The sequence below is a fragment of the Primulina huaijiensis genome, chromosome 9, assembly GCF_012295235.1.
Source record: "Primulina huaijiensis isolate GDHJ02 chromosome 9, ASM1229523v2, whole genome shotgun sequence".
NCBI lineage: Eukaryota > Viridiplantae > Streptophyta > Magnoliopsida > Lamiales > Gesneriaceae > Primulina > Primulina huaijiensis.
Window position 1 is genome coordinate 20,493,056 of NC_133314.1, and position 21,587 is coordinate 20,514,642.

General features: G+C 35.8%; 3 protein-coding genes across 13 annotated transcripts; all 3 read left to right on the plus strand.

The window, feature by feature from the left end:
* The first annotated feature begins 90 nt into the window (after nucleotides 1–90).
* LOC140984339 (uncharacterized) lies at nucleotides 91–9,937 on the plus strand. Of its 3 annotated transcripts, none has more exons than XR_012176596.1 (15): nucleotides 91–500; nucleotides 1,648–1,797; nucleotides 1,886–2,002; nucleotides 2,106–2,190; nucleotides 2,429–2,537; nucleotides 2,631–2,698; nucleotides 2,779–2,904; nucleotides 2,982–3,922; nucleotides 4,180–4,383; nucleotides 4,468–4,528; nucleotides 5,764–5,877; nucleotides 6,647–6,760; nucleotides 6,846–6,932; nucleotides 7,363–7,442; nucleotides 7,801–9,937. XR_012176596.1 is itself a non-coding variant. In XM_073451676.1 (15 exons), the coding sequence occupies exons 1-14, from the start codon at nucleotides 370–372 to the stop codon at nucleotides 7,387–7,389; spliced, it is 2,334 nt and encodes a 777-aa protein (XP_073307777.1). In that variant the 5' UTR covers nucleotides 91–369; the 3' UTR covers nucleotides 7,390–7,438; nucleotides 7,797–9,937. The 3 variants fall into 3 exon arrangements, 2 of the variants coding, with proteins under 2 accessions (XP_073307777.1, XP_073307778.1); XM_073451676.1 differs by having other exon boundaries at nucleotides 7,363–7,438; nucleotides 7,797–9,937; XM_073451677.1 differs by having other exon boundaries at nucleotides 7,363–7,438; nucleotides 7,843–9,937.
* Nucleotides 9,938–10,799: 862 nt separating this feature from the next.
* On the plus strand, nucleotides 10,800–14,146 carry LOC140984735 (uncharacterized). 9 transcript variants are annotated; one of them, XR_012176650.1, is made up of 4 exons: nucleotides 10,808–11,159; nucleotides 11,292–11,829; nucleotides 12,023–12,141; nucleotides 13,562–14,146. XR_012176650.1 is itself a non-coding variant. In XM_073452328.1 (3 exons), the coding sequence occupies exons 1-2, from the start codon at nucleotides 10,860–10,862 to the stop codon at nucleotides 11,826–11,828; spliced, it is 837 nt and encodes a 278-aa protein (XP_073308429.1). In that variant the 5' UTR covers nucleotides 10,808–10,859; the 3' UTR covers nucleotide 11,829; nucleotides 13,562–14,146. The 9 variants fall into 9 exon arrangements, 3 of the variants coding, with proteins under 3 accessions (XP_073308429.1, XP_073308427.1, XP_073308426.1); XR_012176651.1 differs by having other exon boundaries at nucleotides 13,834–14,146; XR_012176648.1 differs by having other exon boundaries at nucleotides 10,809–11,159; nucleotides 11,292–12,141; nucleotides 13,562–13,656; nucleotides 13,834–14,146.
* A 2,551-nt stretch (nucleotides 14,147–16,697) lies between these two features.
* LOC140983954 (uncharacterized) lies at nucleotides 16,698–21,034 on the plus strand. The gene is made up of 6 exons (XM_073451107.1): nucleotides 16,698–16,819; nucleotides 17,611–17,807; nucleotides 18,582–18,641; nucleotides 19,291–19,346; nucleotides 19,414–20,384; nucleotides 20,488–21,034. Exons 1-5 carry the CDS (start codon nucleotides 16,698–16,700, stop codon nucleotides 20,167–20,169), a joined length of 1,191 nt encoding a protein of 396 aa, XP_073307208.1. The 3' UTR covers nucleotides 20,170–20,384; nucleotides 20,488–21,034.
* Nucleotides 21,035–21,587: the final 553 nt, after the last annotated feature.

Genomic DNA, 21,587 nt, shown 5'->3' on the forward strand with positions numbered 1-21,587 from the left:
TATATATATATATATATATATATATATATATAAATCTATAAAGGGCATTTCCGTCAAATCGTGGCATAAAATTTATTGCTGTCTCATTGGCGGAAAATATTCATAACCCCACTGCTTTGCTCATCTTCTCCCCTAAAAATTCTATCCCCAATCAGCCCCCGCCTCCCAGATCTCCTCCGCCACACCCTCCCTGTTAATTCTGAAAAATTCCAAGGGAATTTCTCGGTCTATTGGCGTAATTCGCTTGTATATATCAAATCTCCAATTCTCCATTTGTCAAAGCTTCGCACATGGCAGAGAATCGTTTACATTTTTTTGGACGAATTTCTCTGTTGAATTGTTGATTTTAATTGTATATTGCGCTGTATCATGACGTCATTGTCCACGTGGCCCGATAATTCAGCCTCCCTCACCGCACAATCGTCGTCAAATTTTCAGCCGCCGCAGAGACAGGTGACGCCCCCAGATGGTCATTCCCAGCAATCGAATTCGAGACAAAGGTTCGAACTTTATGCCCTGATTTCACAACAATTTGGCATAATTCCTGTACGCATAGATGCGGAGTTTGTTATATAAAGTCATTATTTTCTGTGCTGAATTTTGTTCTAATTTTATAATTTCATTCTCGAATTGAGGTAGGCTCAATGTTGAGTGGCTGGTGTCGAGTTACGTGCACGTGTTCATAATTTTTAAGTACCTTATGCTGGATTCCTTTTTAAAGAAAAAAATGTAGTAAAATAGGCTCGCGTTAGCTTATGTTTAAACCACCCTTCACAAGTTAACTGTGATAGTTTGTTGAAATAGAATAGAGATTTAGGTCAGATGTTCAAAGTTACTTTCATTTGCTTCTTGATTAGATTTTAATAAATAATATATATCACGTGAGAGATGTTTGTTAATTTTAATTTTATAAATGGAATGATGCTAATGTTGCATGAACATAAACACTGTGCGCTGAAATTCAAATTAACCTGCATTAATTTGGCGCCCGGCAATTAATGATAGGTTTGTAAAATGAAATAGTTATTGGTTTTAGATTTTTGGATGACGACTTTTTATGCATCTCGTTTCAGATTATGGTTTTCCTTTTTTCCATTTTTAGTTGCTCTTTATTTTATTAGTTATAGGGACAATCGCTTTAAATGCTACAATTTTATGTAGTTTTCGAAGGTGTCAGAACACGAATTAGCTGTATTTGATCAGTGATACACTGATATTACTTTCTACACGTGGTATATTTGGAGTTGGGTCTTATGTGAAAATTTTTATTTATGTTTTGATTTGAAAACAAAATGTGACTACCGTCTTACAGTTGTCCTTATTTTAATGCACACAGTTCTTGTTTTTTCACCAATTTGGCCTTTCCTAAAATGTGATTGTCTTACATTACATAGATTTTGTTTATATAATCTGTTTTTATTCAGCTACCTTGTCTCTGATTAGATTAAATATTAATTTTCTGGATGAGCTATTCTGGGTTTTTATTTGGGATTTCTTTAGTCAAAATCTTATTACTGCTATTTTGTGATAACTATATGGTTACGAATTCTTATATTCTGTACAAAATAGAACAAATATTGTAAGACTTTGTGGCATGTGCTTGAATGGGAATGCTCATTGTATTTGACATGCTATGTTCATTTGCAGTAATGTATATAACTTATTAGCTCGAAGGGAGGTATCTCCTCGAACAAAAAGGACTCCAAAAAGATTATGGGGCAAGGCATCAAGTCATACTGATTTCTCGGGAATCCAATGTGAAATAGCTAAAGATGCGAAACAGGAGCTTTTTTCATGGTATTATCTTCTTTTGTTTTGTTTTGTTTTGTTTTCTCTTTGCTGTATCAGTGATTATCTTGTTTTAAAATCATTATCTGAACCCCAGGGCTGAGGCAGAGTCATTGTTACGTTTATCAGCCAGGTATTGCCCTCTACTACCTCCACCTAGGTCTACCATTGCAGCAGCCTTCAGTGCCGATGGAAAGACACTTGCTTCTACCCAGTTAGTTTCTCCATTTCATTTTTTCTCTCTGTCTCTATTGCATATGTTTGTTTCCAAATTTAACCGTATTTTTTAATGTCGCCGTTGCTTTTAATGTTGGCAGTGGAGATCATACAGTCAAGATAATCGACTATCAAACTGGAAAATGCTTAAAGGTGTTGAGTGGTCATCGGAGGACACCTTGGGTGGTAAGTATACTGTTGTGAAATATGATCCAATAATGTTTGTGGAATAATGTTGTGGTTCTTTACTGAATAAAGTTATCGATGGAAGGGTGGAATGAAGTTCGAACTTTTATATTGACCTGTGCTTGGTGGTAGAAGTAGATTATTATTATCATCATCGTTATTATTTAAGAGAATGGTTCATATTTTGAGCTATTCTTTGGCTCTAACTTGAACCAATGTTCGTCATTAATTTCTACAGGTGAGATTCCATCCACTCCATCCAGAAGTTCTTGCAAGTGGAAGTTTGGATCATGAAGTTCGATTATGGGATGCAAAATCTGCAGATTGTATTGGATCGCGCGACTTTTGTAATCCATAACCTTCATAATAAAGAATAGTATTTTTCTATTTTGTTAATTTGAACACCGCTAATATAGCTTGTAAAATGTCCCTTCATTCAGATCGCCCAATAGCTTCAATTGCCTTTCATGCCCAAGGGGAAATTTTGGCTGTAGCTTCAGGCCGCAAGGTTAGAATTTCAGATTGTAGCAATTGCCCTCGGGTCTAGGCTTGAATGGCTATGATATGTTGACTTTGTTTTTGGGGCAGCTCTATATATGGCACTACGATAGGAGAGGGGAGGCTTCCTCGCCAAGGATTATACTGAGGACATGCCGTTCACTCCGTGCTGTGCACTTCCACCCACATGCTGCGCCATTTCTTCTTACTGCTGAGGTATTGATTCTGCCATTCTGGCATGCCTAGAAATTTTATTATGATTTTCATAAGTCATATGATGTTGCTCTTTACAGGTCAATGATCTTGACTCATCAGACCCTTCAATGACGCTTGCAACTTCCCCTGGATACTTGCGCTACCCCCCTCCTACTATATATTTGGCAGATACTCACTCTTCTTATAGATCAAATTATGGAAATGAACCACCAATTATGTCTATACCATTTTTGCTTTGGCCTTCGATTGGTCGACGTGACGGAATGTCACCTTCACAGCAGAATAATGGGGATGCAAACCCTAATGCTTCACAACATATGGTGGATTCTTCTGCCTCTGTGCGGCTTCTCACCTTTTCAACTCCTTCTGGACGGTATGAACTTGTATTGTCTCCGATCGAATCGAGTAGTTCTCCTGTGCGACAAGATGTGCAAAATAATTCCTTAACAAGGGAAATGGATGATGCTGTTTCTCAGCCTGCAGTGGATGCAATGGAGTCAGATATGCAGACCGAAGAGACAAGCAATCCTTCTTTTCCAATTGGTGACTCAGCATATTGGGAGATTCCATTTTTGCAAGGCTGGTTTATTGGTCAAACTCAAGCTGGCCAACCTGCGTTGCTCCCACAAAATGGAGGGGCTAGTGAAGGTTTGTCTTCTTATAGTGCAATGGGGAACCCATCATCGATTGTTCCTCTGGTAATTCCAAACAATGTTGGCACATCAAGGGTTTCTAGTAGATCAGGTTCACGCCACCGGTCCTCACGGTCTCGCACGATACCAACAGTTGGATCTAGTGATGTTGCTGCTTTTAACGGTATTCCATCAGACCAGAGCAATTCACAACCTTTTATGAATCAAGTGCAATCCGAGGTAGCCATATCTCTAGCTGCAGCTGCAGCTGCCGAATTACCTTGCACAGTGAAACTTAGAATATGGTCTCATGATGTGAAAAATCCTTGCGCTCCTCTTGATACAAAACAATGTCTCTTAACGATTCACCATGCTGTACTTTGTAGGTACGCATCACTTTACTAGCGGTATCTATAATTGTTGTTTCCTTGTAGTTTGATAATTGACTGTCAGTTTTATTAAATGAATCGACATAATTACTTTATTGAAGTTTTCGAGGACTTCTAGGACTTTAAATTCATGATGCCATGGTAAACTCAATATGTGAGCTATTAATTTTCATCACCATTTTTTGTGCCCTCTTTCATTCATGTCTCTTCTCTGCTTCTCTCCAAATGTTGACTTGTAAGATACATTCTTGTAGTGAAATGGGTGCACATTTTTCACCATGTGGAAGATTTTTAGCTGTCTGTGTGGCGTGTATCCTGCCAAACATGGAAACGGATCCAGGGTTCCAAGGCCATGTTCGGCATGATGTAACAGAAGCTTCAACATCTCCAACTAGACATCCAGTTTTAGCACACCAAGTTGTGTATGAGCTAAGGATTTATTCCCTTGAAGCAGCTGCGTGAGTCTCAAAATATCTACCTAGCCTCCAGCTTTCTAAAAGGTTACTCTTTTATTTAAACTGGTACTTTTTCTGCTCATGTAGTTTTGGCTCAGTTCTAGCATCTCGAGCTATCCGAGCTGCTCATTGTTTGACTTCAATACAGGTTAGTTTTATTGCTGAAACTTAAGGTATTGATTTCATAGCATTGTAATGCTCGTTGCATTTTATTGAATGAAGAACTAAGTTTAGATAGTTTGTGTCATAGACTCATAGTGTATATCCTGTTAATTGTAGTAAAAACCATATAATCGTCTTTTTCATGTGGAGGAAGAATTTTCACCTGTGAAGGAAAATTTGTATGATAACTTCGTCCGATTTTCCTTCCATTGTATAAACCAAAATGGCATGTTGACCCATTAAAAACTAAAATAGATGAGTGCGGACATTATAGAATCAAGGGCAATACTCTTGGAATATTTGTGGTTAAGTGGTCCCGCAGTTCTGAAGGTAAATCCTAACTCTAAAATTGGGAATGACCTCTCTATAAGTTTTCTTTTCGTTTTCACCTACTTTTGGAATTGCTTTTCATATTCGTTTTACATGACTGCTTGAAAGGATGATGTAGCTGTTTCTTATTGGATTCATTTTCACCTTTAAAGACTTTCAGTTTTTAACTGCTAGTTGGAGAATTCTACACCTTTCATGAAGTTGTGAATTCCCTTTTCCACATTATATTATTTAAAGCTGCTATATTCAGCAACACATTATTTTGCATCTTGATCTGGAAATTGGTGGAGGTGTTTCAATTTATCTCTAAATTTTGGGCATTGTTGATTGTTTTAAACAACCTTTTACATGAAGGCATTTGTTATTCTTGTATTCGTAACTGATTCTGTGGTCATTTCATATAAAGTTAGAAAATTGAAATGTTCACCGAATAAAGGCATTTAAAACCATATTGTGATGGTTAAGTGTTTTGATCATATTTAAAATTTTTTTTTGGTCTTTCGTATGCTGGTTGATGTTGTATTGGTAATGAAATGTACTAATTGAAAGATTTGGATTGGCGAGGTGAATGAGAAAAAGGATATTTGTATAGCAGATATATTTCATTTGTGCAGCAGAATGGCACTATATTATGTGGAACAGTGTACATAGCTATTTACCATCTATCATTTTGGCAAAAGATTTTGCTTCATTTAGGAACATCATGTTGGTAGATTGATCCTTGGCCTGATGGTAGATATCCAATATAGATTTGTCATGAAGATCGGAGTTACTGGGTATTGTGCTTTTTGAATATTGTTCAGACATCATAATTGTTTGCTTAGTTGCCAAATTGTTAATGTAAGTGTCAAAAATTTGGACAATTGATTGCAAATCTTTTTGCAATTGTAGTTCTCTCCTACATCAGAGCATCTGCTACTTGCCTACGGCCGGCGCCACAGTTCCCTTCTTAAAAGTGTTGTTATTGATGGAGATCAGACAATGCCAATTTATACTATCCTGGAGGTTAGATATGTGTGCATATTCTAATTGCTACTAATTCTGTGCATACGACCAGTTAATTATAATGTTCCCTGGTAACTGGGTGCTTATTCATTATAACTTCCTTGTTAATTCTTTTGGAAAAGTCATTCCTATATTGGTGTAAAGTTGCTTCTTTGTTCTCTAAGTAATTACCAGTGAAAATATTTTGATCTTAGAATGGAGAGATACCAGGACTTTTGTCACTACATAAATAGTCTGAGAACCCTGGTCCCTGGCCAAAAGCCATTGAAGTACCTTGGCCCTAAGGTAACAGCTGATATGATATCATCAATTCATGGACCATGATTTCAATGCTCCTTGGATGATGATAGAAATCCCAATTCCCAATGATAGTATCGGGAAACTGGGGCACGGGACTGTGAAGCTGAGACAGCTTCTGGTTGCACTTAATTATTTTTATTTGGCGGAGGCCGCGGAGGATGGGGTTGGGGGAAGAGGAGATGCATGGTTATTATCAGAAAAAATGAATTTTTGAGTGGCATATGTAGGAGTAATAACTTGGAAACTAATGCCTTTTGTTTATCATCTAAAATTACTCAATTGTCGTGATTCACTTGTTGAGGTATACGGATTACAACGACTTGGTGATGAGAAAAAGTGTGTATTGCATTTCTGTTTGAATACTATGTTCAGTTTAAGATATACAAAGTGTTTGCGGAACGCTTTTGTGGTGCAATTTTTACTTTTCTATATCTCTTACACACTGCTAAGAATCTAATTTATCTTGCAGATCTATAGAATTTCCGATATGGAACTTGTGACGGTTCTTCCCAGTGCAGAAGATGAGGTTAATGTGGCCTGTTTCCATCCTGCAGTTGGTGGTGGCTTTGTATATGGAACCAAGGTAGGTTAAACAAGTGTGTCCACTTTTTGGTGTTTCAGATCTTGTTTAGTAGTCTCTAATGTTGGTTTTCTTTAAAATGTTGCAGGAAGGAAAGCTTAGGATTCTTCAGTGTGATATATCCCACGGATTTAATAGTGAAGTATCCTCCATTCCTGATTACAACATGTTTGAGGTATGGGAAGGTTTATTATTGCACTCCTTTGACTCTTCTCCTGCTGTTTTTAAATATACGTCTCAATGAAATAAATGTACTACTCGTGGTGAACTAAGCTAAGGTTAATGAACGAGGGAGGATCGCTAAAAAAATTTAGTGGGTTGTGCTTTTAATCAGTAATTAATTGTCATATTATGGTTATATAAGCATTCTTTCTTAATGATGATACAATCATACCTGCTCTTCAAACTTGACTTATCAAAGGAAAACCTTACTCGAGAATTGAGATGTAGCCGCATCTAGCCTTGACTAACTTCATAATTGTTAATCGCCCTTCGCAACTTCCTCGGGATATTCTTCTAGCTTTACGGATATATCAATAAATGTTCTTATCGTGTGTAGTATTATATTCAAATCCTTACATCGACTTTTGGTTTCTTGGTTGAAGGTTCCGGCATATACAATAGGAGGCTGATTTTTGTGGAGTGAAAGCCTTGAACGAAGGGCTTTGCTGCTTGATTATGGTCAGTCTCACTTTTTTAAATATATGAACGTTGAATGCCATTCTCGTTTTGGTTTTCGTTACACTTGATGTCTATCCATAAGATGCATATATCTACAAACCTATCTGTCAGACACTCTATGAATCGAAATAAAAACAATGCTATCTGTGTTCTTATGTATTCTCTTAGAAATTTGGTTCCAAAAACAGAGCGATGCGACACAGACAATTGTTCTAAAAAATATATATATAAAATTTGAATAGTCAAGACATGGAATTCATGAAGTGAAATTTGTGATTTATTCGTTCAATTCCGTTGCCACAAATTCATAGCCGCACATGGGATTTAGCATTAAAACACGAAACTTCTTTTTCTCCAGGTAGGCTACCATCACTCGAGGTCTGACGTTGCTAGTGTATCTGCAGCTTGATGTGCTACATCCGAATGGACAAGTGACAAGCCCTTGCATGTACAGAAGTTGGGAATAGTTCGTGCCATGTACAGATCTTTGCAGCTATCATCGCCGATACTGCTAACTTGCAAATAGGCACTTTCTAGTTCGATATTGCTTGAAAATATGAAGTAAATGTATTGCCTATATTTCCAGCTTCTGGTTGTGGTTGACCCATAGTTACAGATCATCAAGAAATGTTGATCAGTTGAAAAATTACACGAAGTGTTTCGCTTTTCCTTTCATTAACTATAAACAGAACTAATTTCTTTGAATTTCTTCTCTTCAGTCATAATATTTCACGATATGTTTCGCATCATTTATAAATAGAACTTACTGTTCGACTTTCTTCGTTTTTTTTATAATGATATGAAGACATGTTTGGATACTAAATGAGATTTTAGCTGTCAGTTTGAATATATATAAAGGCACAATCACATTTATTTTTCACAGGTCTTCCAGCCTAGCATACATAACTCAAGCAATCCATATGGAACTCACATGAGCTGTGGTCGTAAGGTAAGACCTCCATCGATAACAAATTGGTGCTGTATTATTATAGTCAATTTTTCTATGATGTGTTTCAATCTAAAATAGCCTGATTATCGATGAGCCCGAAGACTCGTGCAGATAAATTTCCAATTCTGGAGTACTAAGTTAACTCAACTAGGTCTCATTAACGAGGTTTCCTTGACCAAAACTAAACATGTAGAATGCATATTGTTCGAGTAGACAATGTTGCTAAGATAGAAATTTTAATCAGCGTACCTGATCCTCTGTGGTTGGTTCTTTAATTGAACATTAATAAATGATGTCGATAAGGAAAAGTTCGAGAGATTCACCTGCACACGAGACTGGAGAATTTCTGGCACTCAAGTTATAACAATCCTCTTCCTCTGACCAGTTTGAATATAAAAGTAGTGTGAATTCATTGAGGTGTTTTGGATTTTTTATTGTTCTATTATGACCTCGGTGATGTCAATAAAAAGTTTCATGAATGAAGTTTCTAATGGACGTATTTATCCGGGAGTTCTGCTCCTTGAAACTAATAAATCAACTAGTAAAATCAACATGGAATCACCATTTCTCTTGCTTCCCCAGGATCAAGCATGAAGGAAGACGACAATCTTTCAAGATCCCGAATGCAAAAGATCATGCAAACCACGTGTCTTCCAAAACCTTCCATAGTTTTGCTCATGGAAGCATGTGCATTTTTTTTTTATGACAAAGGCCTGCCTTTTTCAACCAAATCCCTAATAAATTCCCTAATCTTCCACAGATTAATCGGCTCCCAGAAAGATTTGACGGTACCATTCCGAATAAATTCAAAGATTCAACTTGCTATGTTGTTAAGAAACTTGACAAACTTAGATTGGTAAAGTTGTTTTTCTCAGCAAATCCAGTAATATTTGAAGTGTGAAATGTGAATCATAGATACTTTTGCAGCCATGGAGAGACAACAAAACAATAAAAGAATCCGGCTTATGGAGACATAAAATCCCAAGTTCAATGCAGACAGGCCAATGAATCAGATACTGAAGTAATTACCCATTTGCTCAACACCAAAAAAATCCATTGAATTGATAGTTCGAAATGGTGAGTTTGAACAAACAACTGGAAAATAAAAAAATTCCTTGTATTTTCATTTCACACACTAAATGCTAAGCCTATCAGGCTATAAAACGAAATAGCCAATATGATATCAAAATCTCCTTAATCATGTCGCAAAATCAACAATCAATTCAAGCCAACACGGCAATGAAAAAACTTTTAATCACAACTTCATTACGAACCAACGCATGGTAATTTCACAAATTTGTTCCAAACTTTGTCTTACAAATAGAGGGAATAGTAATTAGTGATAGAAAGATAGGGATTCCATTTCATACACGATGCATCAGTTGATGTCTTCATCATCGAAGTCATCTTCGAATGAATTGAAGAAGTCGGCGTCGGCGAGGCGGTGAAGATCCAGCGCGATAGGGCCTTCTCCGAAGAGATCTAGAGATGAATCAACATCGTCGACGTCCATCGCTACCGTCACGCCGCCACTCTGATCCTCTGTCTCGCCGAAATAGTCCATCGCTAGAGTTTTCATGCCCTTCCGTCTAGCTTTCTACGAGCTGTTCGGTCTAGAATCTGTGAAGAGATTGGTGACAGATCCGAAATATTTAATTGGGCCTTTTGATGGGCTCAAATTCATTAGAAGAAGGCCCAATATAGATTAATTAGCTAAACCTGGACCAAGAAACAAAAACCAAAATTTTTGATGATCTAGATTTAGATTTTTTTTATTTTTTTATGAGTATACAATGATTAGACCGTTCAGTAGTCACGTCATCCAAATAAATCATATTGAATACACCTGTTAGTTGTCACCGGCTTCTAACAAAACTTTTGCCCATTATAAAATTTTAGTTTATTGTATCACAATTGAGATGTTAGATTTAGAGTTTCTTTAAATGAAAATTGTGAGACGAGTTTTTTATTTGAGTTATTTATGAAAAATTATTATTTTTTATGTTAAGAGTATTACTTTTTATTGTGAATATCGGTAGGATTGACCTGTTTCACAGATAAAGATTCGTGAGACTGTTTTACAAGAGACCTACTACTTTAGAAGCATTTGGTCCAAAATTTATCGTTAGGTGACGAAAACAAACCGTAAATACTCCGCAAATGAAGTTTCTACTTTCTTGGTTACTATCATATTAGTTGTCAATAAATTTACGTGGCTAAAATAACAAAAATTAACAATAAAAATAGTTGTAGGTCGATGTTTGCAAATTAGACGCTAATTTTTATTTTCTTTCATTTTTCATAATTAATATTTATAAGATTCATACGACTTATGTCGATTTTTTGTTGGTGGAAACACATTTTCCTTATTTTAAGGACTAAATAATAAAAATAAAAATATTATTATTAATAAATAAAATAATAATAAAAGCGGAACCAGAGAAAGATATCGTGGATAAGATCTTGGAACCAATGGCGGCGGCGGCCTATGCTCTCCGTCACCACCTATGTTCTTGCCAATCTACTCTGCTGATGCTGCATTTCAGAAATCCCCGTTTCCACTTTCACCCTCTTCGCTTAATTCCCATGTCCAATAATCATCTCCTCCGTTCATGGCCACTTATACTTTGCAGGTCCCGTCAATGGGACTCCAACGCCGAATCTTACAACCGTAACGATGAAGGAGAAGAGGCATACGATGAGTTTTATGACGATACTGAACATTGGACCGATGTTCTTCGAGATTATATCGACAGCATCTGGATTTTGAAGGTGACATTTCTCCCTCTGCAACTTTTCCTTTCTTGCGGTTGTAGGTATTTGCTTGGTAGACCCTTTTTGTTCCAACGATAGGAAATCCCGTCATATTTTTGTTGGTGAAGTTCAATTATTTTGGCAGTGCAGGTTTTTCGATCCTTTGGATGGATGCTTCCTCCTATAATTTTATTTTTGTTGCTGGAAAATGGTCTTAAAGCTTTTCTCATGGCACTAGCACTTCCCGTTGGACAGTCAACTCTCGCATTTGCATTTCAGAGAATACGAAATGTAGGGAAAAACAAATCAACACGAAATACTAACACAAAAAAGAGAAGATATCGCTCTCGTGCATCAAGGAAAGTTAAACCTGAAGAAGCCAGGATATGGGCTGGAAGCCAAGGGGAAATCAAAAGAAAGAAAGAAAATCCCTCTTGGTTTTCGAAAAATGATGTTTTGCAGTATAACATGGACAATAAAATAGCTAATTATGGTGGTTGGGATGAGATAGAAACTGGCGGGCAGCCTAGTATAGGATCTTCGAGAAGTCCAGCTCAAAAATTAAGTGGATCGCAGGCTATTGATAAAGAGAAGAGTGAGTTGAGCTGGAGATCGAGTGAAAGTGGTACACCTTTATTGCTGCGGTTGCTGGTCACCATTTTTCCCTTTTTTGAGTTCTTGGATTAAGGTTTGTTGATCATTTACATCGATTCGGTACTAGGTTTCAACTAAATGTTTTACAATGTGCCATGCGCTAGTATATATTTCAATGACCATTGACCGGCCATCTCTGGAATTGACAAATCACTTGATACTCTCGAGTCTTTTATTTAAGTCCTCAAAATTTTTACATTCTCCCAAAGATAAGCTTGATCTTACAGGAACTACAGAAACTAGGCTTGATCTACAGGAATTACAGTATATTAGTTCAATGAAGCCAGGATTCAGGGAATTATTTTTCCACCATTTTTACTGGCTCAGCATTCACCTCCAGTTTAAGGTAACATGCTACTACTTCCCTTGTGTATATAATTGTTTTTCACTTGTTATTCGGGCACGGTTAACTTGCTTAATGGAGTTGGAAATAATATGTGTTGCCATGGGATCTTCAAAAGACAAAAAAAAAACATTTGGAAACTCGGTCTAATCGATTGATTATTTCTTTTCAATTGTACCCGATGAGTGCTGGCTTGGATGGCCTTGATACAACTAAGGTCCGAGCTAATCAAATGATAAAAGGAATGAATATGTCCCTTGTTTTGGAGAGAAAGCAATGAAAAACACAAAGATATTGTAATTCATTCTCTTTATTTATTGTTGTCCGGTTCCTTATCCCACGGGATTAATTTACTTACAATTTTCTCATCACCAATGGATACGAGCTGAATGAGTTCCGATAGCAAATATAGGGTCAGCATGCCTTCCTGAATCAATAGAAAATCCTGTTAAGTCATAGATTCTGCTGGTTAAGTGAACATGTAAAAAACATCGTTGGACGATCCTTGGGAATTTTCAACAATCACCTGCATAAACTGTCGCCAGGCATCAGGAAAGTGTTGCCACAAGCATCAGTGAATAATTTAACTTTTTTGGCCTTGAATTCATTGTATTCTAGTGTTACATCAATATACATGCTATGCATAAGAGTAGCGCTCACATTTTTTACGCACAAGGACACAAGAACTGCACTATCCTATTTCATGGTTGTATCTTGTCTTGCCATATCAAAGCATTAGTCCCATTTGTGAATGCTACTAGTTGTGGAGTGAATAGTTTTTTGTACCGCTGTCTCTTTAAGCTCCAATTGTAATTCATGGTAACCTTGCAATGACTGAATAATAAGAGGCATCTATTTTTGGTACTTTGGTTGCTGCTGGATGCATAAAAGACTAACTCGAGATATCCATGTTGATGCTTCCATAAGATATAATGGTTTCTCTTCATTCCACAGCTTCCATGCCTGAAAATTTTGGGACAATTATGTACATGCACATATATGTTTACCTATGCTGCCATACTTACTTTCCATGATAAGTTAAATTCATATTAAAATGATTGTCCATTGCTTTTTGACATATGGATCTTAAATCCATGGAGTAGCGTTGTTTCAATTGATTCCCTGTAAAGTTCACTTTGTTCCATTGTAGAAAATTAATGAATATGTAGAGCTGCAATCTCATGTCATCGTGTACATTGGAAAAAAATAACAAATAAAGGGTTTTGAGAAGCAAAAAGAGAGACTGCAAAGCAATTTAAATATTTGGATTTGGACTTGAATCACCTTTATTGTTTACCTCTAGTGGTATTCTCGATTGTGTGGATATGTACAATTTTTAGTTATTTGTTTGTCTGTTGTAGTATGCATTATTTGACTAAATTGCTACATTTGGGTTGAAATTTGTCAATGCTTAATGTTCCAGGCTATGAATGTCCGATGATACTGATATTTGGCGGCTCAAATTGCATTCCACATAGACATAATCATCTTGCGTATAACTCACCGAAAATAGCATCAGTAATTTCTCTATCTTAAAGTGATTGCTATATTAGATAAGACAGTAGAGAAGTTTGGAAACTTATCTTCCATCACCAAGTAACACCAGGGGAAGATCTTTGCTGGGCTTATTTTCGAAATCAAAAGAAATTGTAGGATTCATCTCGGTTTCCAATGTAATATTGTGGTAGGTTTCAGGTCACTGTAAAGTTTTATCAACTCCAAATCATGGTGAAGACAGAATTACTTCAGCAATCCCCCTGATGATTTTGAAGCGGTGTGTTCAAGGAAGCTGATAACGTCCTACTAGTTTTTGTACAGCCATTACTTATAATACCACAGCAAGAGTGACAATTGGGAATCTCCAAAAGTTATTCATTGACTTAAGAAATATCATAAAGGGGAGGGGTTAGATGATGCAAATTTCTGAATTACTAACCAAATAGAACGGCATGTAGACTTGTCTCGGTCTTGATTTCATATGCAAATATCATTTCGTCTCCATGCATGGTATATCTCCATCCACTCAACTTCCTTCAGGTCCCCTGTAAAACCAGTTTTAACATTCAGTCATACCTAGTTCTCGATTAAGCAAAGCTTTAACATAAACATATATATCACGTATCGAATTTAACCACGAATAATAATACAAGAGCATACATATCATATATGATATATCGTATGCAAGAAAACAAATTAATAATGACTTAGAGCATTGAGTTTGTGCATCACTGTGTCCATGGCCTTAAACAGCTACAGGTGGCCAACTAAAAATGCCACTCAGAGCACGATACTTCTGAAAAAAACTTCATCCCTATCAGCTAAATATCTCAAAGTTTACAGATAAATATCATTTATCAAGATGGTAAATTCCAAATTGTCGCCTTCTACTAAAGATATTAATCTAGAATGGATTTTTTGTATGAAATCTTGGGTTCTTTGTGTAAGTAGTCATAAATGCCATGTAGGATAAAAGAACTCAAAGGACGTTATCTATGTAGAGAAATAAAATGTCAACTTACACAACAACAAATACGGTTTCAATTTCACAAGTTTTAAAAAAATTCATTGATTTTATCATCAATTGCAGGGTCGGCATAGAAGAAACTGACGCAAGTGCTCAGCCTCATCATATATTTCCATGCTCTCTGTACTTTTATCATCAATTGCAACAATCAAATCCCCAGATAAAATTCCAGCCCTATAAGCTGGACCTCCTGGAGCAGCAGAAACAACCACCAGTCCAGAACTTGATTTATCTTTTTCTTTAGGGTAACCAATTGAAAGCCCAACTCCAGTAAGAGTATTTTTTGTTCCAGGCTGCCTTCAAAGGACATATAAGTTTTACATGCTACAAAGATCAATCAAAATGATTGATTCATGAACATCACATAATGTACGCTCTTCAAGCAAAATATAGCAATGCATAATATCAGCACAAAAAGCCGGTACCCTCAGACTCTTAAATTTTTTAGGCTCCAAGAACCGAGTGAAAGGGTCATCTAGAGTGGCAACCATATTCCTTATAGCTGCATCTGCAAGCATACAAAGCCAGGATTAGAACAGCTGATGGAGAATTCAAGATGGTACCGCTAAAGCTTGAATTAAGATTTTTGTGAAATTGTTTTGATAAAAGATCCCCTTACGGCTGCGTTCTCGCACACATAGACAGGCACGCAACGAGAAGTATGTCTGCCTCCATATTATAAATTCTAATTTCTTCTAAAGCTCGAATTAAGAAATCTTCATTCCCTAAAATGAACAGCCAATGAACAAAGCTAGCTAAATCAACTATCCAACAAAACAAACATAGATAAGCATCAACACATTAAGAGTTATGCAGGATGTCTGTTCCTATTTCTAGATTAGTTATCCGTGGACCTTGGCACAGGATGGAGGTGCGCATGTGTTTGGTACGAGCCCTTGTGGGTGAAAAACCAGTTGTACGTACCTATGTATCTATCTAATATTTTACCACTGCCACCCTTCTATGACAATATCCCAAAAAAAAGTTCTCGATCCTTTTTTATGCACAACAGTAGATAAACTGAACGAATAAAGATCAATCAATCATTTCTCATAGGTAAGAAATAGCTATTACTATAGATAAGTTTATTTTCAAAGCTACATGATAAGAAACTTACATGTCTCTAAGCAATGAGTAAAAGGGAGATAATAAGCAACTCTTAAAATCCCAAGTAAGTACAAGTCAAGGTTACATGAAGGAGTTTTGGTGACAGCAGCACTAAATGTCATATAAAGCATCACTCCAACGATAAGATTAATAGAAAGCAAGGGACGGGGATTGATATGCCACTACGTACATTAAACTACTTTCTGGATGCTGATAATAAAATTTCTCCACCAGGAAAAGTTTTCAGGCTTGAGCACAAAGAAACCACTTCGAGAGAGAGAAATCTCTTATTCAGCCTACGAAGTTTCAGAAGAATATCATCATAGACATGGTCATTTTTCAAGGACTGAGTTGAATTGTATTTTACGGTATTCTGTTCTTACTGAATGACAATAATGTAGTTGACCTCTACTTTTCTTTGCTGGAGGATGATTCAAAACTAGCACCTGGACATGTTCAATTAAAAAAATTGAATACATCACCATGTCAACAAGGAAACGTAACATCTCACAAATATTATAGAACTGTGTTTTACGGTCTACAACCAGTCACTGTGTTTTCAAAGAGAACACAAATTCTCTTAATACAAAAGAACAAAATATCTCACAAATATTTTAGAACTAAACACTCAAATGCTATTAGATAAAAGAAAACTCGAAAAATGAATTATATCAGAATGAGGGAAATGAGTCTGTGTAAAGACGCGTATAACCGTCTTCTATCCAAAAATTATTAGTCAATAATATGCAACTCACGTTTTTATACACGTTTTGTCACCAAGCCTAATAAATGTCTGCCACCTATTGCCGACAGAAATGATATAAACATCCATTTTCATTGCTTAGTATCAATGCAAATAAATCAATATTCCCGTGAAATAGGGAATATGTAGGAACGATAATTGTCTATTAATGTACATGTATCAAACATGGAAAAGAGGATAGAGATTGAGAAATACATCTTTACCAACTCTTTGGCTCAAGGCATGCAGCAAGGATCGAAAGAGATTGCTTCTATTTATCTCTATGATAATCCACTTGGAAAAATAATGTTTTTAAAACAAGTTTCCATTGTTGTTGAAGAAAAAAATAATGATATGTTGGAAATGATAATTCTTACTCTTGTATTTTAATGTTTTTCATTTGCCAAATTATAGTGTTGGCAAAAAAAATTATATTAAATCAAATCTCTCTCTTTAAAAAAGGAAATTAAAGCAAAGTTATTAGGCTAACCGAGGCTGGCCTGATCCAAGTTTAACCGAGCAGTTATGTCATATAATCCGTGTTCTAAAAAATGATAGGTGAACGGCTTACCTACCGCCTTGCATTTAGGTGCTTTTTTTAAAATTAATTTTTTTTATATTTAGTTACATTTTATATTAATATCTTTAAATTAATTTTTATTTTAAGATATTAAATAATTCTTTAGATTAAATTTTTATCATCATTGTGATCTTCATCTTATTCGGATAAAAAATAAACCTTTCGAAGTTCTATCACTCCTGATCGCAAACGAAGATAAAGTTTGGTATATTAAGACAAGCCAACAAATTGCATTTTTGTTGGACTTTTGTTTAGAGTCTATCAAAAAATTATCCCTCATTTTTTTAATTGGTTTTTTTATTTTTATTTTTTAAAGATAATTTTATAAAGTTTATTGATAATGTATTAGAAAATTATCCGAGGAGGATAAAGTGACTAGTCATGGCAACCTCTTGTATACAAACCCAACCAATAAAAAAAGTTCAAAATAAATAGTTAGACATGAAACTATTTAATATTAATATTTATTTTTTTAAATCATTTTTAGCAACTTTAATTTAGTGTCATATCTCAAACCAGCGACTTTAGGGCAAAATCGCATTTCAAGGAACAACCAAGTCCGATAACTGGGAATAGGTTGAGAGCTCGGCAATTTGTAGAGCCGTTCTGCTCTCCTTCCTCCTTAAACCCTCAGTTAAACCCCACTCCCAAATTCGCTCCTAAATTCTCAGACTTCTTCTACTCAGCTGCTGATTCCAATTTTTATGATGGTAAATGTAAGTCCAAAGTTTTTTTTTTAAATAATTTTATTTTTTCCTTTTTTTTCATTATGATCCAAATTATGAGCCATGAGAGTGCTTTTATTATCCTCGATTTGGATTCTTCTGAAAGGTTTTGGTTGGTGTTATTTTTAGTTTAGTGGTGAATTAATCTGAGGAATGGTGTGGAGTAGGCTTGGGAAGGGGGTTCATTGTGAAGCAACAAATTAATTTTGGAGGGCCAAGCTTTTACATTATTAAAAAACACACAGTTTGGATTTTATTTTCATTTTAAATGAATATCTGGAACAGTTCTTTTGTTTCTGAAGGGATCGGTACTCTAAATGTGAGGCTTTACCGATATGATGTCATTGTAAACCGGTGGAACATGACTAACTGGGTGCTCTAATAGAGCAAATGCTACTTCTATTCTTTCTATGCAATTGTGGTTGATTTTGATTGTTCTAGTCTGTTATCGACATTTTCATTTACTTCTACTCAATATGGAAGTGACAAGTGCAATTTATATGAGATTACTTGAATATGTTCGTACGTGGGAGGTAGAAGAAGTGATCTGATAATGCTAAGCAAAATTTGAAAGAAGTGATGCGCGGAAGATTGTGGGACACTGGGAAATAGGCTCACTGATTGTATCTAATACTTGCTAAATTAGGCTTTGAATCTGATAAAGTATCATTAGATGTGCTTCAGGTCTCAAACTGGTTATATTTTAATTCTATCCATTTTGTCTTATATATACAATGAAAGTATTTTTTTAAAATCTTTTTGCAGCATCTGTTTGGAGAATTGAGCTAGCCTCAGCTACTTGGTTTCATGTCGATGCCCTTTTGAGTAAGATTGTTTGCTCACTTGATTCTTTGTTTTTTAAGATGTTAAAATATTACGAGATATCCACCCATTTCATTGAAATTGCTGATTTGGTGTACACCTTTCTCTTGCGATAGGAAATCATCATTGTGATTCATTGTAACCTTTACTTTTTTTAATAATGCTATTGTACGCAGAGACTCCGCATTCATCCTCAAGGAGGTTAGCCTATAAAAATGGCTTTTATTTTTCTCAATTGACTTGTTAAGAACAAATCAAGCCTCAAAAATTCAAATTTTAACATATTTTTAACTAACCTAATGAGAAATTGTGGCATATGACATCAATGGTTGCACAGGCTTGTTCGGCTGTTCTATGCCATGAGACTTCCAATATTTATTGTTCATATAAATTAAATTTGTAGATACAAAACGTTGTATTTGATAGCTTAATCCAATACTCGCATGCTTCTATACCATATAAACTTTGAATATCGCAACCAGTAGTGCTAAACTCTGCTCATTATAGTAAGGTTAGTATTAGTTCTGAGATTACCATAGTTACTTCTATTTTTTTAGCTACACGTGGTTTATGGTTCTTTTAACATGAATCTTGTGCAGTGAAGAAGTTGCATGCTCCTATTTCTCATGGTGGATATTTTTTATGTAACAAGCACTTCAAGAGCCTGAAGAAGGGTGTAGGTTCTCCATTCTACTGCGGCACCAGAAGGTACAGTGGCAATCAGATTGGTCGCTTTCCTGGAATCTCATCTGATGATAGTCACCCTATCCTTCAGGACAACGGGCTTCAGCATTGGTTCAAAAATTGGCAACACCTGAGAAAACATAAACTAACAGCGAGTACGTTTGGCATGGCTGTTGGTTTCTGGCCTCAGGGACGAATCAAGTTGTGGCTAGAGAAGCTTGGGTTAATCGAACCATTTTCTGGTAACTTAGCTACGTGTTGGAGCAATATTAAGGAAGAGGAAGCTCTCGAAAGGTACAAGTTAATAACCGGAAATCCCATATCATTTCCTGAATTCCAGGTCCATGGAAAAAAGAATCCTGAAGATAATTGGCTTGCAGCTTCTCCTGATGGAGTTGTTGATAGCTATATTTATGGCTTGCCTTCACACGGGGTTCTTGAAATCAAATGTCCCTTTTTTGGTGGTGATATGACCCGTGCCTACCCATGGAAACGAGTGCCACTTTATTATATCCCCCAAGCTCAAGGTTTAATGGAAATACTGGACCGAGATTGGATGGACATGTATGTTTGGACAGTTCATGGCAGTAGTTTGTTTAGGTTATATCGCAATGAGGAATATTGGTATGTTTTGAAAATGGCATTGTCTGATTTCTGGTGGAAGCATGTCCAGCCTGCAAAAGAAATATGCAATACATCGGTGATCACTAATCCTCTTGTAGAATTAAAATCATTCAGGCCAGCTCCGAAGCATGAATTATGCAGTTACATTGTGCATGAAAGCAAGATTGTCGTTGACAATTCTGACCTGCTGATGCGGGAAATTCATGGCAAGTTACAATACTGATTGTGGGAAGCGATGAGACAGAAATCTGATTTGGTGTAAAGTTGTGACTTCCTTTTACACGAAAGGTAAGTGGAAACTTAATCCTGAATCCAGGACGCATATTGAGATAGGAGACTTTCACTACGTTGGTTATCCTGTGGATAGGATTGCCTAGAATTTGTTTGCACTAGAATGATCACTTGTGAAGAAACTAAAGGAAAAACAGAAACTTTGAGGTAAACTTGTATCTTTCCTTAGATTATTTTAGAATTTATTGGTTCACATTTTGTATCTTTACAATATTAATTAAGAATTGATCTATTGGTGTCTTACTTTCAGATGGATAGCAGTATATTACTCTCTGATCGAGTCTCACGAGAAAGAAAAATTGTGTTTAGTGGGTGTGAAATGGAGCGGGATGTGGCGAGTAAGAATATCCCTTTACAGAGGCATTGCATCCAGCAAATCTCCTCAGATATCTGAACTCTGGGTAAAAGCAAAATCCTTCATGCCACTATAGTTTTTTCTATGCATGTGAGCAGCAGGATCATGCTATTTTCAGTATCAATGGGGGGAGAGAGGAGAAAGTAAATATTTGATTCCCTCCTTGGGGAGAGGAACGAATAACCTTTTCACGTCGTGTGCACAAGGGGGATCAAATGGAGATTGTTGGTGATTTGCTCATAGGATGAGTTGAATACAATCGAATTGTATGGCTTCTAGTTCAACGATCTATTTGTGCTTGAGCTTGAATTATATTTAGACGCGTTAAAATCAAAATTTTGAAGTTTTCTTAGTTCAAATTTGGATTGTATTAGAGTTCAAATCCAAGAATCTGTTTCAAACTAATTTATCAAGATCTGTTAAAAATGCTTGAATTATAGTTTGTCTTCGTTTTTTTTAAATTTTACTTTTCTTTTTCCCCGTGTTGGCCTGGACTCCTTGTGAATCTGACTGACAAAAATTCATATAATTGTAAATTTTAATATTAATTAAGATATAGACGAAAATTTTACGTGGCATGATTCTATTTGAATATTATTCTATTTTTATACACGTCCCGCGTAATTATCAACCGTTTTCGAGATGATGAAAATGAAATCATATATATCATAATATTATTTGTTTTTAAAAGAACATTTAAATAAAATATTTGGTATATATTACTTCGGATATATATAATCAGAAGAGCAAATTTTAATAATAGTTTGTAATAGTCATCATGTCTGAAAAGGCTACGAGTTTTTGTCTGGGAAATTTGGAACATAAGAAAACAAAAGAAATTTCATAAGAAAAAACGATCATGACTCGTCATCTTCAAGTTGGGAACCTTTTTGGGTTCTCTCAAGTCTAAACTATTGCCAATATTTGTAAAGTGATTCTTATCAAGTTCACAATATTTTGAACAATAAAACTTATGTTCAAATACATTTTTTCAA